Source organism: Nerophis ophidion, linkage group LG18 (genome assembly GCF_033978795.1).
Source record: "Nerophis ophidion isolate RoL-2023_Sa linkage group LG18, RoL_Noph_v1.0, whole genome shotgun sequence".
In the NCBI taxonomy this organism is placed as follows: Eukaryota; Metazoa; Chordata; class Actinopteri; order Syngnathiformes; family Syngnathidae; genus Nerophis; species Nerophis ophidion.
Window position 1 is genome coordinate 34307345 of NC_084628.1, and position 19235 is coordinate 34326579.

The following is a 19235-nucleotide window of genomic DNA, read 5'->3' on the forward strand; positions in this document are numbered from 1 at the left end:
AACATATAGAACATGCTATAGTTCACCAAACAATCTGTCGCTCCTAATCGCTAAATTCCATGAAATCTTATACGTCTAGTCTCTTACATGAATGAGCTAAATACTATTATTTGATATTTTACGGTACCGTGTTAATAATTTCAAACATAAGCCGCACCCTTGGCCAAACTATGAAAAAAACTGTGACCTATAGTCCGAAAAATTTGGAACATTTTTTATATCTTTAAGATGGAAACTGTAGCTGCCATTATGATGTGCAGTGATGTTTTCAAATGATCGTAAGTGTTGAACTATACAAAGTATTTCAATGGTTCAAATCTGCGCTTTTGCGTGATTTACTTGTTACTATGGTAATCTAATTAGTTACTATGGTCGTCTAAGTCACAGCAGCTCAGAAGAGGCTGAGAGTTTTCCACAGGATGTTTCCAGAGCAGCCAGGAAACAGACGCGGAAGGAAATTTTTACAACAAATCTCTATAGCTTAACGATATAACGGATTGTCTGTGTTTTTTTGGGGGTTTTTTTACCCTTTGCGTTCATATTTTGCTGTTTGTTGCATTTTTGTTGCGTTTCGCTCGATTGTGAAATATGTCGATCACGAGGGGGTGTGACGTTCAAATGTTGTCAATATTCAGTGTTTTATCGGTCATAGTTAATATTATAAACCCCACATTCTTTATTTTCATGTACATTCTGAGTGTCTCATTGAGTAAAAAAAAAAAAAAATTTCATTCCGTTTAAGGCGGTCTGTCATAACGTTTTTAGCATTCAATCAGACATTATTGTGAGGTTTTGTATCAGTGTTTCTAAAAATAGACACATTTTCTTTCTCTAAATTTGGCCTCCCAAGTCAAAATAATTGCCCAGGCCTGCTTTAAAGACTACAGCTGAATAAAAAACACTGCAAGATAGTTCCACTGATCAGCGTTCTTCAGCACAAAGATACCCCGCAAAAGTTTCTGCATTTCGAAAGCTCTTTTTGTTCTTCTTCGTCTCCGTTGTCAAGTTTTTTGTAATAGAAATACACAAATGAAAGTAATTAAGGAGAATAATGAACTAGTTTGCATATTGTGCTGATATGTTTCAACTGTCAATACTCACTAGGGATGTCCGAAAATATCGGGCTGCCGATATTATCGGCCGATAAATGCTTTAAAATGTAATAGCGGGAATTTAGGTGTTTGTTTCAAAATTATCAGTATCTGTTTCAAAAAGTAAAATTAATGACTTTTTAAAACGCCGCTGTACGGAGTGGTACACGGACGTAGGGAGAAGTACAGAGCCCCAATAAACCTTCAGGGCACTGTCTTTGCGTGCCGGCCCAATCACATAATATATACGGCTTTTCACACACACACACACACACACACACACAAGTGAATCCAAGGCATACTTGGTCAACAGCCATACAGGTCACACTGAGGGTGGCCGTATAAACAACTTTAACACTGTTACAAATATGCGCCACGCTGTGAACCCACACCAAACACATTTCGGGAGAACACTGCACTGTTAACACAACATAAACACAACAGAACAAATACCCAGACCCCCTTGCAGCACTAACTCTTCCGGGACGCTACAATATACCCCCCCCCCCAACCCCGTCCACCTCAACCTCCTCCCAAAGCTGCTGTTTGGAGGCATTTAAAAAAAAAAATAACGCACTTTGTCACTTCATTAATAAATATGGCAGTGCCATGTTGGTATTTTTTTCCATCACTTGACTTGATTTATTTTTGGAAAACTTTGTTACATGGTTTAATGCATCCAGCGGGGGCATCACAACAAAATTGGGTATAATAATGTGTTAATTCCACGACTGTATATATCTGTATCGGTTGATATCGGAATCGGTAATTATAAGTTGGACAATATCGGCAATAAAGCCCTTTTCGTACATCTCTAGTACGCACCAAAAATAAATAAAACCAATTAGACTTTCTTTTATCGTCATTCAAATTTGAGCTTTATAGTACAGATAAGAACATTTTTTTGCATTAGCTCGTCGTTGTGCAGGATAAAAGAGCAGTAAGTTGCAGATATAAATAAATAAATAGATTACTGTACAGATTGCACTTTTGCATATGCATCCATGTTTATGGATCCATGTTTTATTGCAGGGGTCGGGAACCTTTTTGCCTGAGAGAGCCATGAAAGCCAAATATTTTAAAATGTATTTCCGTGAGAGCCATTTAATATTTTTTAACACTGAATACAACTAAATGTGTGTATTTTTAAGTAAGACCAACATGTTTAGAGTATAATAAATCTCCTATTATTTTTAATAACATTCTTATTCTGAAGTTAACCAATAATAAATCAAATACTTCTTACCATTAATGCGACTTCTTGGACAAGTCTGGTAGAAAACGGATGGATGGATAAAATGCATGAGAATGTTTTATATTCTGAACGATATTTTTAGCACTGTGATTACTAGCGGTATTATTCATAATTATCGTGTTAAGCCAGGGTTGTCCAAACTTTTTCCACTGAGGGCCGCACACTGAAAAATCAGAGCAAGCGGGGGCCATTTTCATAATTTCTATTTTAAAAACCAATACAATATATGTATGAAAAATATACATTTTGGCCTCCACTCAGTTATGATCCCGAGGACCCCAAAGGGTTTTAGTCCCAAAAAAATATTAAAAATGTGTCATTATTCAGTATTATAATTTTTATTATTATGAAAGTTTTAAATCTCTAGATCAACATTGGAAAAAAAAAGGAAAAAACACAAAATATTCAATATTTTCACCCAATAACTTTTAGGTGGAATATTTGAGATTATATAATAATTGGAGCCTTAATTTTGGATGTTGATTCATTATTATTTTTTGAGCAATGACACTTAAAAACAAATCACACTAAAATAATTGGGGATCCAAAAGTGTCCTACTTATTAAAGTGTAAAAAAATAAATTATACATTTTATTTACCGTTTACTTTTAGCACAATAATCTCGAGATCAACTTCAGATATATCCGTCAATTTTAAGTTTTATTGTTGTTTATGTTTAGTTTGTTTGTTTTAGGCCCTTCTTTAAAAAAAAAAACAGCTCGGTTTTTTATATGGTAAAACACAAAATATGCAACATTTTCCCCAAAAAATATTTCAAGGTGGAATATTTAATGTGATGTAATCAAAGCCTTGAATAGGTCAATAATTCAAAATGACATTGATTTTGATTCATTTTTTTTTTTTAAAGAAAGAAACAGCCTGCATGGCAGCTTTGTGGTATAAGAGTAAGCATTGCAACAATTTCTTGTTACATTTCACCTGTTTGCTCCTTTATGCCACTTTTTATGTTTTTAATTTTTTTTAATTGTATTCTAAAAACGTGCCGCGGGGCCGTTAAAAAATGACAAGCGGGCCGCACTTTGGACAGCCCTGTGTTAAGCAATGTCAGATAAGATTTATCTGAGAGCTAGATGAAGTCATCAAAAGAGCCACATCTGGCTCTAGAGCCATAGGTTCCCTAGCCCTGTTTTATTGTCTTTATATTCCAGCGAGTTAATCCATTTTTGGCGGGGAATTGGGGGCATTATTATGATGCAATATTACATTTAGTACATGTGACGTGCCAATCTCACTCATGGATGATAGGAAATAGCAACATGAATCACTGATCACAACATCCCTAATTGAAATTCTTAGAAATGCAGTTTATTTGCCATAATGAAGGTGATTATTCGCTCCACACTGTGTATGGAGACACACAATTCGCTGTGGAACTAAAATGTTGTCGGGCAGAGGCGATTGGCATTAAAAGACATTCATTGATAATGTTCATTGCAATATCTTTCATGAAAATAGTCCAATACAAATCAATGGCTGATGCATGGGCACACTGTACTGGGTTTGTAGTGTGGAGGCTAATGTTCTTATTCCACTGCACTGTGCTGACTTTCTATAAGTAGGTCTGGTGCAGCAGATTCATCTTTTGTAACGTGAGAGGAGTCACAGCAAGAAATAATAAAAATAAACGGCCATTAGCTCACCCTTTTGCTGTGGACACTACAGTAATATCCACTTGGCTCCTGAATAAAATGTCTCCTTACCAGTAAATACATGAGTTTAGGATCGATCTATGGACCTACCAATCCATTATTCATAAGTTTTAATGTGTTAACATTTTCAGATATTATTCCATTCTTGGTGTTGGGTTTTATCAAATAAATTTCCCCAAAAAATGCGACTTATACTCCAGCGCGACTTGTGCTCCGAAAAATACGGTAGTTCTTTGTTCAGGTTTAAGAAAGCCTTGAAAGGTGAAATAATAGAAATCAATAAAATATAGCAGCGATTACTTTCATCCCATTGATTTTTTTTTTTTTAACTTTGATGTTCCAGGCAATCTCATTTTCAGGGAATCTATAGCAGTGTTTTTCAACCTATTTTGAGCCAAGGCACTTTTTTTTTCATTGAAAAAATGCGGAGGCACAACACTTGCCTATTTGGAGTTTTTTGGTGTTTTCCTGTGTGTAGTGTTTTAGTTCTTGTCTTACGCTCCTATTTTGGTGGCTTTTCCTGTTTTGTTGGTATTTTCCTGTAAGTTGCATGTCTTCCTTGAGCGCTATTCCCCGCACCTGCTTTGTTTTATTGTTGTTTATGTTTTATTGTTGTTTATGTTTGCTTTTAAGTGTCATTGCTCAAAAAATATGGTAAAACACAAAATATGCAACGTTTTCCCCCAAAGTGGAATATTTAATGTGAAGTAATCGAAGCCTAGAATAGGTCAATAATTCAAAATGACATTGATTTTGATTCATTATTATTTTTTAAAGAAAGAAATGCATGGCAGCTTTGTGTTATAAGAGTAAGCACTGCAACAATTTCTTGTTACATTTAACCTGTTTGCTCTTTTATACCACTTTTTATGTTTTTAATTTTTTTTAAATTGTATTCTAAAAATGTGCCGTGGGGCCGTTAAAAAATGACCCGCGGGCCGCACTTTGGACAGCCCTTTGTTAAAGGGGAACATTATCACAATTTCAAAAGGGTTAAAAACAATGAAAATCAGTTCCCAGTGGCTTGTTTTATTTTTCGAAGTTTTTTTCAAAATTTTACACATTCCGGAATATCCCTAAAAGAAGCTTTCAAGTTCTTGATTTTCGCTCTTTGCGATGCGACTGTCCCTTTCCCTCTGACGTCATACAGTGCTGCCAATACAAACAACATGGCGGTTGCCACAGAAGGATATAGCGACATAATCTCGGATTCAGACTCAGATTTCAGCGGTTTAAGCGAGTCAACAGATTACGCATGTATTGAAACAGATGGTCAGAGTATGGAGGCATATAGTGAAAACGAATTTGAAGAAGAAACTGAAGCTATTGAGCGAATAGCTATTGACGCTATTCAGCCATAGCGTGGGTGTACCTAATGAAGTGGCCCATAGCACGGCTGCCTTATTAGCATTGCCGGTAAAATGTGCGGACCAAACGATCAGGACTTTCGCATCTTGTGACACTGGAGCGACTTAAATCCGTCGATTGGTAAGTGTTTGTTTCGCATTAAATGTGGGTACCTAGTTTCAAATGTACATACAGCTAGCGTAAATAGCATGTTATCATCGATTAGCGTAGCATGTCAGCATCGATTAGCTGGCAGTCATGCCGTGACCAAATATGTCTGATTAGCACATAACTCAACAACATCAACAAAACTCCCCTTTGTGATTTCGTTGACTTAATCGTTGCAAATGCATCTGCAGGTTATCCATACATCTCTGTGCCATGTCTGTCGTAGCATCGCCAGTCAAATGTGCAGACACTCTGGCAAATTCAATGGGGGTCTGGCGGCAGATTTCTTGCCAGTGGTGCAACTTGAATCCCTCCCTGTTAGTGTTGTTACACCCTCCGACAACACACCGACGAGGCATGATGTCTCCAAGGTTCCAAAAAATAGTCGAAAAAACGGAAAATAGCAGAGCTGAGACCCAATGTTTACTATGGGTTGAAAATGAAAATGGCGGCTGTATTACCTCGGCGACGTCACATTCTGACGTCATCCCCTCCTGAGCGATAAACAGAAAGGCGTTTAATTCGCCAAAATTCACCCATTTAGAGTTCGGAAATCGGTTAAAAAAATACTTAGTCTTTTTTTCTGCAACATCAAGGTATGTATTGACGCTTGCATAGGTTTGGTGATAATGTTCCCCTTTAAAAACAAATCACACTGAAATAATTGGGGATCCAAAAGTGTCCTACTTATTAAAGAGTTAGAAAATAAATTATACATTTTATTTACCATTTACTTTTAGCACAATAATCTCGAGATCAACTTCAGATATATCCGTCAATTTTAAGTTTTATTGTTGTTTATGTTTTGTTTGTTTGTTTTAGGCCCTTCTTTAAAAAAAAAAAACAGCTCAGTTTTTTATATGTTAAAACACAAAATATGCAACATTTTCCCCCAAAAATATTTCAAAGTGGAATAATTAAAGTGATGTAATCGAAGCCTAGAATAGGTCAATAATTCAAAATGACATTGATTTTGAGTCATTATTATTTTTTAAAGAAAGAAACAGCCTGCATGGCAGCTTTGTGTTGTAAGAGTAAGCACGGCAACATTTTCTTGTTACATTTCACCTGTTTTCTCTTTTATACCACTTTTTATGTTTTTATTTTTTTTTAATTGTATTCTAAAAATGTGCCGTGGGGCCGTCAAAAAATTACCCGCGGGCCGCACTTTGGACTGCCCTTTGTTAAGCAATGTCAGCTAAGATTTATCTGAGAGCCAGATGAAGTCATCAAAAGAGCCACAGGTTCCCTAGCCCTGATGTAGAGAATACTATTGACATGTTGAACACGTGTGTACGTTCAGAGCACGGACCGCATGGAGTCTCACGAGGAGGCGCTGAACATCCTGCAGCAGCCCATGGCGCTGGGCTACTTTGTGTCCACGGCCAAGGCAGGCCCGCTGCCCGACTGGTTCTGGTCGGCGTGCCCTCAGGCTAAGAACCAATGCCCTCTCTTCCTCAAGGTAGGCGTCCGTACTTCATTTCTCACGTGACTCGGCGCAGCTCTTTTTAACATTTAAACGCGGTTCTCCATCAGGCTTCTCTGCACCTGCACGTGTCCTCGGTCCAATCAGACGAGCTCTTGCACAGTAAACACTCCCACCTCCTGGACTCCAACCGCACCTCGGACGTGCTCAGGTCAGTCTTCATAGCCGTAGAGACGAGGCTTTGGTTTGAACCCCCTTTGCATAAACGCTGGCCGCCTCTTCTTCCCACCACCACAGATTTGTGTTGGAGCAGTACAACGCCCTCTCCTGGCTGACATGCGACCCTGCCACTCAGGACCGGCGCTCCTGTCTGCCCGTTCACTTCGTGGTGCTCACTCAGATCTACAACTTTATCATGAACATGCTCTGAGTTTGACTATTCGGGTCCGGGACAGGACCCCTCCTATCAGAGCAAAGGGGGGAAGCATCCCCTCCTCCGTCTCCTCCTCCCTTCGGCGTCTCTTTTCAAGCGACACCGAGGTGTCCGGTCAGATGCCAAGAATCCATTTCAGCATTTTGGATGAGCAAGGGAGGTTTGGTAAAGGAGAATAAATGGTGTTTTTAATGACTGTAGATTGCAATCGATGAAATTTTATCCTAATGAAATGCCTGCATATATTATTTATTGTAAGTTTTTAAATGTGGAATTTTTAATGCTTAATATCTTTTATATATTACAAATCCTAGCGAGGTGTGTACTGTAAAGGAACTGCTTTAAAAAAGTGTCACTTCCTCAATGACAACGCCGAGGAAGCCTCCCACGTGAACTCGCTGTAGATGGCTTTTAGAATCTTATTTTTTCAAAGGAAGGGTACACACCTTTTTATCGCCACACTGTAAAGATGAAGTCAACGCCCGGCTCACAAGCGGCTCTCGGTCCGCTCGGGGGTTCTAGTGGCTCTCGCACAGTTAACTCAATGAGCTCTGAAGAGGAATTCAAAAGGTACATTGTCAGATGATATATTTTATATAACAGATTTAGGTAATCGTGTGTGTGTGCGTGTATATGTGTACATATAATTGTGTGCCGCTACTGATGGTGCAGCTTCTGTTTTAGGAATAAAGTGCGTCTACCTGATCCTTACTCTTGATTTTTATTTTGTTTTACTTCTTCAATTACAGGTCCAGAAACACACACACACTGTTTAAGGTTCTTGGTGGACCTTGCTCCTTTGGGTTTTATTTTGAAGGAGGTAGATGTCTACATTAAAAATGAATTTGACAATAGGCAGATACACACATTTACATTTTGTAAAACAATCCAACTCTATGTACAATTATTCAGTCTTACTAGAAATATATGTATTATTTTTGGAGTTTTTAACATTTCATGTTTGATATTTCGTACCTCAAAATGTTGATTAATCATTTGAGAAGTAATTATTTCAATTGTGTTTGTAATCACAATCCTGATATTCTGAATTGCTGCGTTTTTGTTTGTACTGCTTATTGTATCATAACGATTCCGTGTTCCCCACCAATCAGCTCTCTCCTTACAAACAGGTCCCCTTTTAGGCTTCACGCCTTAATTTTTGTTAATAAAAAAGCAACATAGTTTAGTTCGTACCTGGCGTTAATATATTGCTACATTTAGGTTATTAGTTAATCTTTTTTTTTAATGCATTAATTTACTTTTTTAGATAGTACTTAGCTATTCCCTTTTTTTGAATAAATATGTACATTATGGTTTCAGTGTATATTTCTTACTACTAAAGATGTGTAATTGAGGTCAGAAAAATAACCCATCGGAAGTGACGTTTTCTGCCATTTATGGTCTTGTCTGGACAGCCCTAACGTTGCCAGGTGGGAAAATGACAAGTTATTGTCCAATAAGCCTTTAAAGAAGTATCGCATTTAAAAAATTATTTTACAGACCCGATTCGACATTACTGATATCCACCTGCTACAGAGAAATATGACGACAGACTGTGTATAAAATTGTTTATAAATCAGTGTTACCTTTTTAAATAAACTGCTGCTGTTCTGTTTTCAACTTCGCCCCCACCTGTCCAATGTATACACACATATATGTAGATAGATATCTACATATATCCATATTTTAAAGTTATTTCTTTTGTTCCATAGTCATTTTTGAAATAGCTAATGTTCCATCCCGTACTCTGTTTATCTTTTCCCTATCTCCTGACACTTGTGCTCGGAATGCAGGAACAGCGATACTCCTTCCTATCTCTTTCTAGCTCCAGCTGAGGAAGACAGTAGATAAGTGTATTCGCTCTGTAGGGGAGGGGGAGGGCCAGTGGCGTAGTGAAAAAGGCAAGACTTCCGTCGTATTGTCAGATCAATTTGGGCGATGCGATTTGAATGTGTTCATAGATTGGTCTCCCAAAGCTTTGGAATAAAGTGTCAAGATACCTACTCTGTCTGGGATTCATTTAAAATCAGATTGTGTCATCAAAAGAACACTTAAGAACAGCAGCTTAAAATTCCCAGCTGAGGAACATCTGGTCAAAACGCAACAATTGGGGTCTTTCGTCCAGGATGACACGCTGAGAATTGGGCATATCTTACAATCTTCTGGACAGACTTACTTTGCCAACACATAAATAAAGGTAAGCAGAGCCTTTTTCTAAAATCTGCATTAGGAGTCTGTCCTGAAGTCTGTAAGTCAAACACTGTTTTGTACCCCAGACACAGAGTGGTGAGTTTGATAGATTGGTTGCATTTTTGCCTTGTCTGCCCCTACATAATAGTTGTAAATAGTGGTCAACTCACGTCATTGTGTTCGGACTTCATTGAAAAGTGAACTAAGAGTCGGGTGTCGCTCACCCTGGGTCGTTGGACGTCGCCAGGGGAGTAACGGGATGGGAACCCTTCAGACTACCGTGACGGGCTGTTTCACTGACTGAGTAAAAGGTTCGAAACCCGTTGTCTGAGATAAAGGGTTCGAACCTCGACATCAGGGAGGATAGATACAGAGACAAAAAAAGACACAACGGCCACAGAGTTTGACAAGAACAAATGTGGAGGCGGCTGGGGAAAATGTGATGAATGATTACCGGTTAATGAACGTTTCTTGAAAGGGTTAAGAGGGAGTTTACAACACTTGTAAAGTAGTGAACTCAAACGTTTGGTAAATTAAGAAAAGTAACTGAACGTTTTATGGTAAAGTGAAACGTAGAGAAAGCGCTTTCGTGCAGCTTTTTTCTTTTGTGCGTAAGTGCTTACGTACGCGTGTGTGTGTGTGTGTGTGTGTGTGAAGTGTAAGGAGGAGATGGATACAGGATGTGGTTTGTAAAGGAGAAAGGAAGTTGAAGAAAAGATGAGAAAGTGACAAATGAAGGTATTCGTGGATGTTATCCGTGTGTCAGCGTGTGCTGTCGGTGGTGGTTCGCTGCAGGTTTGTTTGTTTGGTTGGTTGGTTGTTAACTGCTAAAGCTGAAATACATTTGTATTTTAAAGTTGTTCTTATAATACCTAGTTCAGAACTCATATGAGTGAATGATCCATCCATTTATTTATCTTCCTCCGCATATTGGAGGTCGGGTCGCGGGGGCAGCGGCCTAAGTAGGGAAGCCCAGACTTCCCTCTCCCGGGCCATTTAGTGTTGGTCAGAGTGAATGATAAATGTTTGTTATTATTAAGGTTTGGTATAATACAGCCGTGCTTCTGGGTGAGACATTTGAGATAAGAGATGTGTCTTGGTGACGAGTGAAGAGAGCGGAAGAAGTACAAACACAAGTCGCCACAATCAGCGCTCCAGTCATAAAAAAATTGTAGAGCAGCGTTAAACAAATTCTAATCAGAGGACATACTAAGCTATGAGAACATAACCAAACAGACAGCAAGCAAACCACAAATAATAATTGAAATAAATAACTTAAGTCCCAAAAACTAGTAAAGTTTTATAAAGGAGAGAAGTGTTGGTCGGCTTATCACTTAGCAGACGGCCTTGTGTGTGTGTGTGAAGTGAAGTGAAGTGAATTATATTTATATAGCGCTTTTCTCCAGTGACTCAAAGCGCTTTACATAGTGAAACCCAATATCTAAGTTACATTTAAACCAGTGTGGGTGGCACTTGGAGCAGGTGGGTAAAGTGTCTTGCCCAAGGACACAACGGCAGTGACTAGGATGGCGGAAGCGGGAATCGAACCTGCAACCCTCAAGTTGCTGGCACGGCCGCTCTACCAACCGAGCTATGCTATGTGGCCCGCGTTACCAAAATAATGGTGGAATGGAAAGGAGGAACGAGAATAAATTGCCTTTATTTTGTAGAATATCACGCACGACAGGAAGTCAGAGTGCACAACTAACTAACTGATAGACACATGATAGTTTAATTAACTTATATAATCTTTAGTTGATTTAAAAAGTTACTTAAATATACATGCAGTAGAACGTATAATCTTTGAAATAAGGGTATTGATTAACATTTAATGGGACAATTAATGCTGTGATTTTAAACGTGATATGCAGAATTGGACTAAGTCAGCGTTTCTCAAAGTGGTGGTGGGGAATAGAGACATGACAAGTGGGGCGCGAAGAACGGGAGGAAATTTCACGAAAGTTTGACGGACATCGCAACAGTAACTAATGGGGACGGAGCTAAGCGGAAAAAACTTTCGCGCGGATGGCTAGCAGGTTAATGTGTGGACCACAATTACACTACATGGATACATTTGTTACTTGCACCTCAAAGGTTGTCGAACCAGAGCCAGCGCCTGCAGAAAAACAAAAATCTGAGGGCCTAATCAACCAAAAACTCGATGTTATTTTATGTTATTGAGTTTGAATGTATACAACTTGATGTTACTTGATGTTCAATACATTTGAAAATGTTAAGCTTGGCATTAGCGTTCTGTTGGGGTGACGGGGGCAGGTGGGGCTTGAAAACTCACCCTTGTCCAAAGTGGGGGATGACAAAAAAAAGTTTGAGAACCACTGGACTAAGTGAAGTGAAGTGAATTATATTTATATAATATATAGGGGACGGCGTGGCGCAGTGGAAGAGTGGCCGTGCGCAACCCGAGGGGCCCTGGTTCAAATCCCACCTAGTACCAACCTCGTCACGTCCGTTGTGTCCTGAGCAAGACACTTCACCTTTGCTCCTGATGGGTGCTGGTTGGCGCCTTGCATGGCAGCTCCCTCCATCAGTGTGTGAATGTGTGTGTGAATGTGTGTGTGAATGGGTAAATGTGGAAGTAGTGTCAAAGCGCTTTGAGTACCTTGAAGGTAGAAAAGCGCTATACAAGTACAACCCATTTATATAGCGCTTTTCTCTAGTGACTCAAAGCGCTTTACATAGTGAAACCCAATATCTAAGTTACATTTTTTAAACCAGTGTGGGTGGCACTGGGAGCAGGTGAGTAAAGTGTCTTGCCCAAGGACACAATGGCAGTGACTAGGATGCGGAAGCGAGATCGAACCTGGAACCCTCAAGTTGCTGGCACGGCCACTCTACCAACCGAGCTATACAACGACAAGGCTGTGGTAGAGCACCGAGGAAATAACTCCTTAATTTACAAATCACTGAAGCAAAAATGTCAAAAGAACCCATCCATCCATCCATTTTCTACCGCTTATTCCCTTTCGGGGTCGCGGGGGGCGCTGGCGCCTATCTCAGCTACAATCAGGCGGAAGGCGGGGTACACCCTGGACAAGTCGCCACCTCATCGCAGGGCCAACACAGATAGACAGACAACATTCACACTCACATTCACACACTAGGGCCAATTTAGTGTTGCCAATCAACCTATCCCAATCAGCTAAAGTATATTCAGCAGTGGGTGATTTTCCTTTTGAGCTCCCCCAGGTGGAGGAAAGAATCCTCAACAGACGTGAGACCATACGGTTGGACTCGGGTGGTGGACGATGCGGTGCTTCAAGGCCAGTCCAGGGTGGAAACTGTTTCATCTGTGACCAGCCTGGTCACTGGGTTCGAGAATATCAGAGCATTTTCGAACAGGAAAAGTCCCGTCATGCTGCCATACAAACACGAAGGTGTGACAAAGGGCGCCCACAGCAGAAGCCCAAGCAGGAAATACAGACAGGCCCCATGCTGGACATAAGTGTCAACGGACAATGTTATCAGTTCGTGATTGACACTGGTGCCACCCACTCATCTCTGAATGCAGAGGTACCAAAGAAACTTTGTGCTTCCCTTTTGAAGGTCGAAGGCTTCGCTGAGGTCACAAGAATATTACCTGTCACCAAACCACTTCCGGTTCAAAATGCTGGACACACACTGAAGCACCCCTTCGTGGTCGACCTGCACACACCGTGCCTGCTTTACAAACTGTACCCTGACATTCAATATCGCACAGAAGGGACCTTCCTGGTGTTACCAGTCGGTACAACCACCAAGCTGCGACACCACTACCAAGGCTCCTCCATCAGCATGAACTCATACCACAGCCTGAAGCACCAGAAATGGCTGACACCTGTTGAGTACCCCAACTCCTGCTGCAACTGTTCTATCAGTGAAAACCCTGGCTGACTGAGCTGTTTCCGTGTGTACCACCACCCGACCCGCCATATTTTATGATAACCAGTTAGACGACTCATACCAGGAGGCTTTGACTCCTTTATATATATATATATATATATATATATATATATATATATATATATATATATATATATATATATATATATATATATATATATATATATATATATATATATGTTGGAACTGAAGGTGTGGCTGCTCATGTTGACCAATCTTTGCAACAACTAGCATGGTATAAGATGGACACAAATGCCGTCCCACTTTGTTCCCTTGCTCTCTGTCCCGCCTACGAAACCAAAGACTTAGGTCCAATGATGAAACAGGGCGTAGCTGCCGTTGATTGAACCGACACACAAATACCACATTTTCAATTGTTTCAGTTGTCTGCTATGGGCTGCACTTTGGACACCCTGGTTGTAGGCTACGAGCAGCTAGCAGCTACATAACAGCTGAGCTTGATTGATTGATTGATTGATTGATACTTTTATTAGTAGATTGCACAATACAGTACATATTCCGTACAATTGACCACTAAATGGTAACACCCGAATAAGTTTTTCAACTTGTTTAAGTCGGGGTCCACGTTAATCAATTCATGGTAAAACTAAAGCTAAAACTACACAAGACAATTAAGCATATCAATTATTATAGTTGCTTATTACATGCACAAAGTCGCCAAGACGGAAGTCTTATAGAAAGTATTCAGTGAAAATCGTGTCCGTATCATTCAACTTTATTAGTGATTCCTAAAGCCCAAAAAAAGTGTGCGGGCTATAGAGCGTTTTCCGTTCGGGCTCCAGTTCTCTGGAATGCCCTCCCGGTAACAGTTCGAGATGCTACCTCAGTAGAAGCATTTAAGTCTCACCTTAAAACACATTTGTATACTCTAGCCTTTAAATAGACCTCCTTTTTAGACCAGTTGATCTGCCGCTTCTTTTCTTTTTTCTCCATGTCCCCCCCTCCCTTGTGGAGGGGGTCCGGTCCCGATGACCATGGATGAAGTACTGGCTGTCCAGAGTCGAGACCCAGGATGGACCGCTCGTCGGGACCCAGGATGGACCGCTCGCCTGTGTATCGGTTGGGGACATCTCTACGCTGCTGATCCGCCTCCGCTTGGGATGGTTTCCTGTGGACGGGACTCTCGCTGCTGTCTTGGATCCGCCTTGAACTGAACTCTCGCGGCTGTGCTGGAGCCACTATGGATTGAACTTTCCCAGTATCATGTTAGACCCGCTCGACATCCATTGCTTTCGGTCCCCTAGAGGAGGGAGGGGGGGGTGGGGGGGTTGCCCTCATTTGAGGTCCTCTCCAAGGTTTCTCATAGTCAGCATTGTCACTGGCGTCCCACTGGATGTGAATTCTCCCTGCCCACTGGGTGTGAGTTTTCCTTGCCCTTTTGTGGGTTCTTCCGAGCATGTCGTAGTCGTAATGGTTTGTACAGTCCTTTGAGACATTTGTGATTTAGGGCTATATAAATAAACATTGATTGATTGATTGATTGATTGATTTAACTTTCTACAAGATGAGCTTGACTAAATTAATTATTGTGGCCACCAGGTGTGGTAGAATGTCAAATTACTATTGCAAAAGCATCCGCCATAAGGTTAGTGTTTTCTAGCATTTGAGTCAATATAAATATAAGCATATTTTTTCGCTTTCACCATATTAAATATTTTACATAAAATGTCGGGTTGTTATCGCTAAGGGGTCCCCTACCCTAATACCACCCTCCAGTGGTCCACAGAGGCTGAAAAGACTTTCATTGACCTCAAACATGAGCTGTCCTCCGCCTCTGCTCTTGCTGTACTTGACTATCAGCTGACCTTTTTCTTCGATGTTTCTGAAAGTGATAGTACTACAAACACAGTCCCTTTTTCAGAAACAGAAGGGGGAGGAGGTGAGGGTGAATTCAGACTCCTTACAACAAAATCGACAATCATCCGACTCTGACACATTCCGTAGTTTTAACATTTTTCAGTTAAAAAAAACAAAGTCAAATTTAGAGGTGGTAATAAAATCATTGACTAAAAATTATTTGTTATTCAGAGACCTGACATTCAACAGACCCACCTGATGGTGTTGTTGACAGGTTTCGATGTTGGCTTTGATTTGGAGAGAATAGTGTGATGGGACACAAGTAGGGGATTTTATTTTTTGTTTGTTTCATTGCCATGCATGTTTCATAGTGTTTTATTGATGCGGATTTTAAATTGCATGTTTTTGTATTTTAGGATTTGATTATATTTTGAATTGCATGTTTTTGTATTTCAGGATTTGATAATTTTTTTTAATTGCATGTTTTTATATTTCAGGATTTGATAGTGGGGCTTCACGGTGGCAGAGGGGTTAGTGCGTCTGTCTCACAAAACGAAGGTCCTGCAGTCCTGGGTTCAAATCCAGGCTCGGGATCTTTCTGTGTGGAGTTTGCATGTTCTCCCCGTGAATGCGTGGGTTCCTTCCGGGTACTCCGGCTTCCTCCCACTTCCAAAGACATGCACCTGGGGATAGGTTGATTGGCAACACTAAATTGGCGTGTGAATGTGAGTTTGAATGTTGTCTGTCTATCTGTGTTGGCCCTGCGATGAGGTGGCGACTTGTCCAGGGTGTACCCCGCCTTCCGCCCGATTGTAGCTGAGATAGGCGCCAGCGCCCCCCGCAACCCCAAAAGGGAATAAGCGGTAGAAAATGGATGGATGTTTTTACTCCTTGTGGACTTTGCTGGTATTTTAAAACATTGCCCCTTTTAGCTGGTTGCCCCTAACAACCAAGGTGCCCAATCCAACGACTCGGGAAATTGGACGCACCTGAGGAGCATTAGGACTGCATGTTTAAAAGGAGCAACAAGAGAAGGAGTGAGACAGGCAGGGGCGAGAGAGAAGGAAGGATCGACAGAGGGAAACAACAGGAGAAAGTGGACGGCAGGATTCGGCAGGTTCTGGCCGGAACGGAGAGGAATCAACAGGCTTTGCCAAGGGCGACCGAGTGAACCCACGCAGGCTGGGAAGGAACCCCAGGACCACGCAGTAGACCCCGCAGGCTACCGGAACGAACCCCAAGACGTCCACAACAGGCAGGGGCAGAGGAAACTCTGCCGCCCAAGTAAGTGCCGTACTGTTGTGGGTCAGTGGGGACAACCAACTGCCTTTGGCTGTGGGCTTGCGGGCTAGTGCGTCGTAGCTGGCTGTGTGGTTCTGTGGACAGGGGGCGATTTGGACCCAGAGACCTGCGGAGACCCCCGGAGCGACCAAGAGGCGGGGTGGGACGGGTGCGGCCACGTAGGTCCCGCAAGTGACCGGAGACTGGCGAGGAGAGTGGGCGTGACCCAACACTTTGCCGCGGAACTACAGCAAAGGCAGGGGAAAACCTGCCTTGTGTGTAAGTGTGGCGTCAGCCCGGATAGCGTCTCAGTTTTTGTTGATTTGATCTCCGTGGCCTGCCTTTCTTTTTAATTTTTGTGCAGAAGGACGCTGTGGAAGGGGGCGGAGCCAAGATACCCACACGCCTGTTGACCCCTCGCCCATCACATTTGTACCATCTGGTATTTTAGCATCAACGTGACTGTTTTCATTGTATTTTAATAAATTGTGAACCGGTTAATCATATTTCCTTATTTTCCAAAGACATGCACCTGGGGATAGGTCGATTGACACTAAATTGGTTGATTGGCACACAAAATTGGCCCTGCGATGAGGTGGCGACTTGTCCAGGGTGTACCCTGCCTTCTGCCCGATTGTAGCTGAGATAGGCGCCAGCGCCCCCCGCGATCCCGAAAGGGAATAAGCGGTAGGAAATGGATGGATGGATGGATGGACAGCTGCTCTCACTATATTGGGTTCTTAATATTTATATTGACAATTTTTATTGGTTTTAAGCAACAACTGTATTAGATTTTAATATTTTTTACCACTCGGGACCATTACAATAGGAATGAGATTGTTTAGGTTAGCAGGGTGGTTAAGTTTCCCAATGTTCACTGTCTTGGAATGTAGAAGGTGCCATGATTTGATGTAGGCATGACTGCTGTCAGGGCGAAGCGGGGTTTGCCGTAAGGGGGAGGGGGATTAGTTTCAACATTTTTCAGTGAGTAAAAAGTTATAACTAAATCTAATTCGAAAATAACCTTTTTGCACATCGATAGTGGTTTAGTAGATTGATTTGGAATATGGCGGAATATGGGGCGGCATAGCTCGGTTGGTAGAGTGGCCGTGCCAGCAACTTGAGGGTTGCAGGTTCGATTCCCGCTTCCGCCATCCTAATCACTGCCGTTGTGTCCTTGGGCAAGACACTTTACCCACCTGCTCCCAGTGCCACCCACACTGGTTTAAAAAAATGTAACTTAGATATTGGGTTTCACTATGTAAAGCGCTTTGAGTCACTAGAGAAAAGCGCTATATAAATATAATTCACTTCACTTAAAGTTTGTAATTTCATTGATATGATCAATCAGGTACAAGGGAAAAGGTACTTGCTGACTTGCGTTGACAATTACAGTGGTTGGCCAGAAGCAACCCCAACCTATGCAAAATCCGTAATTAAATGGCTTGTGAATGACCTAATAGCCCGATATTGTTTCCCCAAAAAGATTATGTAAGATAACGGCACCCATTTTAAAAATATATATATATACAAATGTTCACTTATCCTTGGTCGAAAAGGCTCCCGGACTAGAACACAGGTTCGGTTCGGTGTACCATAGTCCCAAGGTAAGGTTGAGAGAATGAACAAGAATAAAAACAAATTGGCTAAAATCTGTGCACTGACCAAATTGAATTTGATTGACATGTTGCCATTAGCGTTAATGATCATTCGAATGTCCCTGAATACAACTGTTTTTACGGCCTTTGAATTCTTCACCCTATGAAATACATATAGGTCAGCCCTTCCCAGGACCAGCAGCTCCCCTGGAAGGAGGAACCAGCGTGAGACCAAAATGGTATGTTTACAAAATGCAGAATTTATGTGCCAGTTCCTCTGTGCAGATTCGAGGATGACAGCTCGCCACTCCAAATTCCCTTCCGCCCGCTGAGAGTGGGTCAAGATCAAGGTCATCAAGCGCAAGTGGACCGGTCCCTTCAAGGTCGTGGAACGGACGTCTCACGCCCTTTGAATGGCTGATCTCCAGCAGATGCCACTGCCGACATCGCCACATCACCTGCCCCACTCGACCCCCCGGCAGAACTTATACACATAGTCTCACAGCCCAGAAGACGACGCCGAGAGAGATCTCCCCCCGTTGAGCTGCCGTCGTGTAGATCTACCAGACCTGCTCAACTGCTGTATCATGTATCCAAAGCTATCATATATCCTTACTTGAGACCAACCTATGTATTCGATGTTATACATCTTCTCTTACTTGTTTTCAGCATAACTATTGGTGTCGTTACAATAAGTGAAAAGTTTGATGTTGATCCCCGTTTCGTTACCTAAATTACCCTGGTTTTGATAAACAAAAGGCAGGATGTTACACCCAGCAGTGTTCCCTGACAGACTGGCTTGTTCTAATGTCTTTGTGCCTCAGTCCTTCCTTCCCGACGACAGTGACTGGCAAGTGTTATAGAACACATGGCGGACTTGAAATACTGAATCAAGGGGGACAGCAAGACTTACTTTGTTTGACCCGTGCAGTGTGATTGATTGCGAGGAACATAATAGCTATTACCGTGGTAGTAACCTCTATCTTTGTTACGACTCAACCCTGAGCTATTGTTGTTGGAAGCAGAATATATACTTTAGGGCAGGGGTGTCAAACTCA

The 19235-nt window shown here is 41.5% G+C and overlaps 1 protein-coding gene and 1 long non-coding RNA gene across 2 annotated transcripts in view; both read left to right on the forward strand.

Annotated features, from left to right (window-relative positions):
- The window catches only part of LOC133537140 (mediator of RNA polymerase II transcription subunit 13-like), a 40854-nt gene extending 32753 nt beyond the window's left edge, over positions 1–8101 (forward strand). Inside the window, exons 28-30 of the mRNA XM_061878030.1 lie at positions 6835–6993; positions 7068–7168; positions 7255–8101. Coding sequence (XP_061734014.1) covers positions 6835–6993; positions 7068–7168; positions 7255–7387 — 393 coding nt within the window. The 3' untranslated portion in view covers positions 7388–8101. The remainder of the gene's footprint in view (positions 1–6834; positions 6994–7067; positions 7169–7254) is intronic.
- Positions 8102–16354: 8253 nt separating this feature from the next.
- LOC133537391 (uncharacterized) lies at positions 16355–17080 on the forward strand. The gene is made up of 2 exons (XR_009802689.1): positions 16355–16582; positions 16685–17080. It is a non-coding gene; the product is annotated as an uncharacterized LOC133537391 (long non-coding RNA).
- Positions 17081–19235: the final 2155 nt, after the last annotated feature.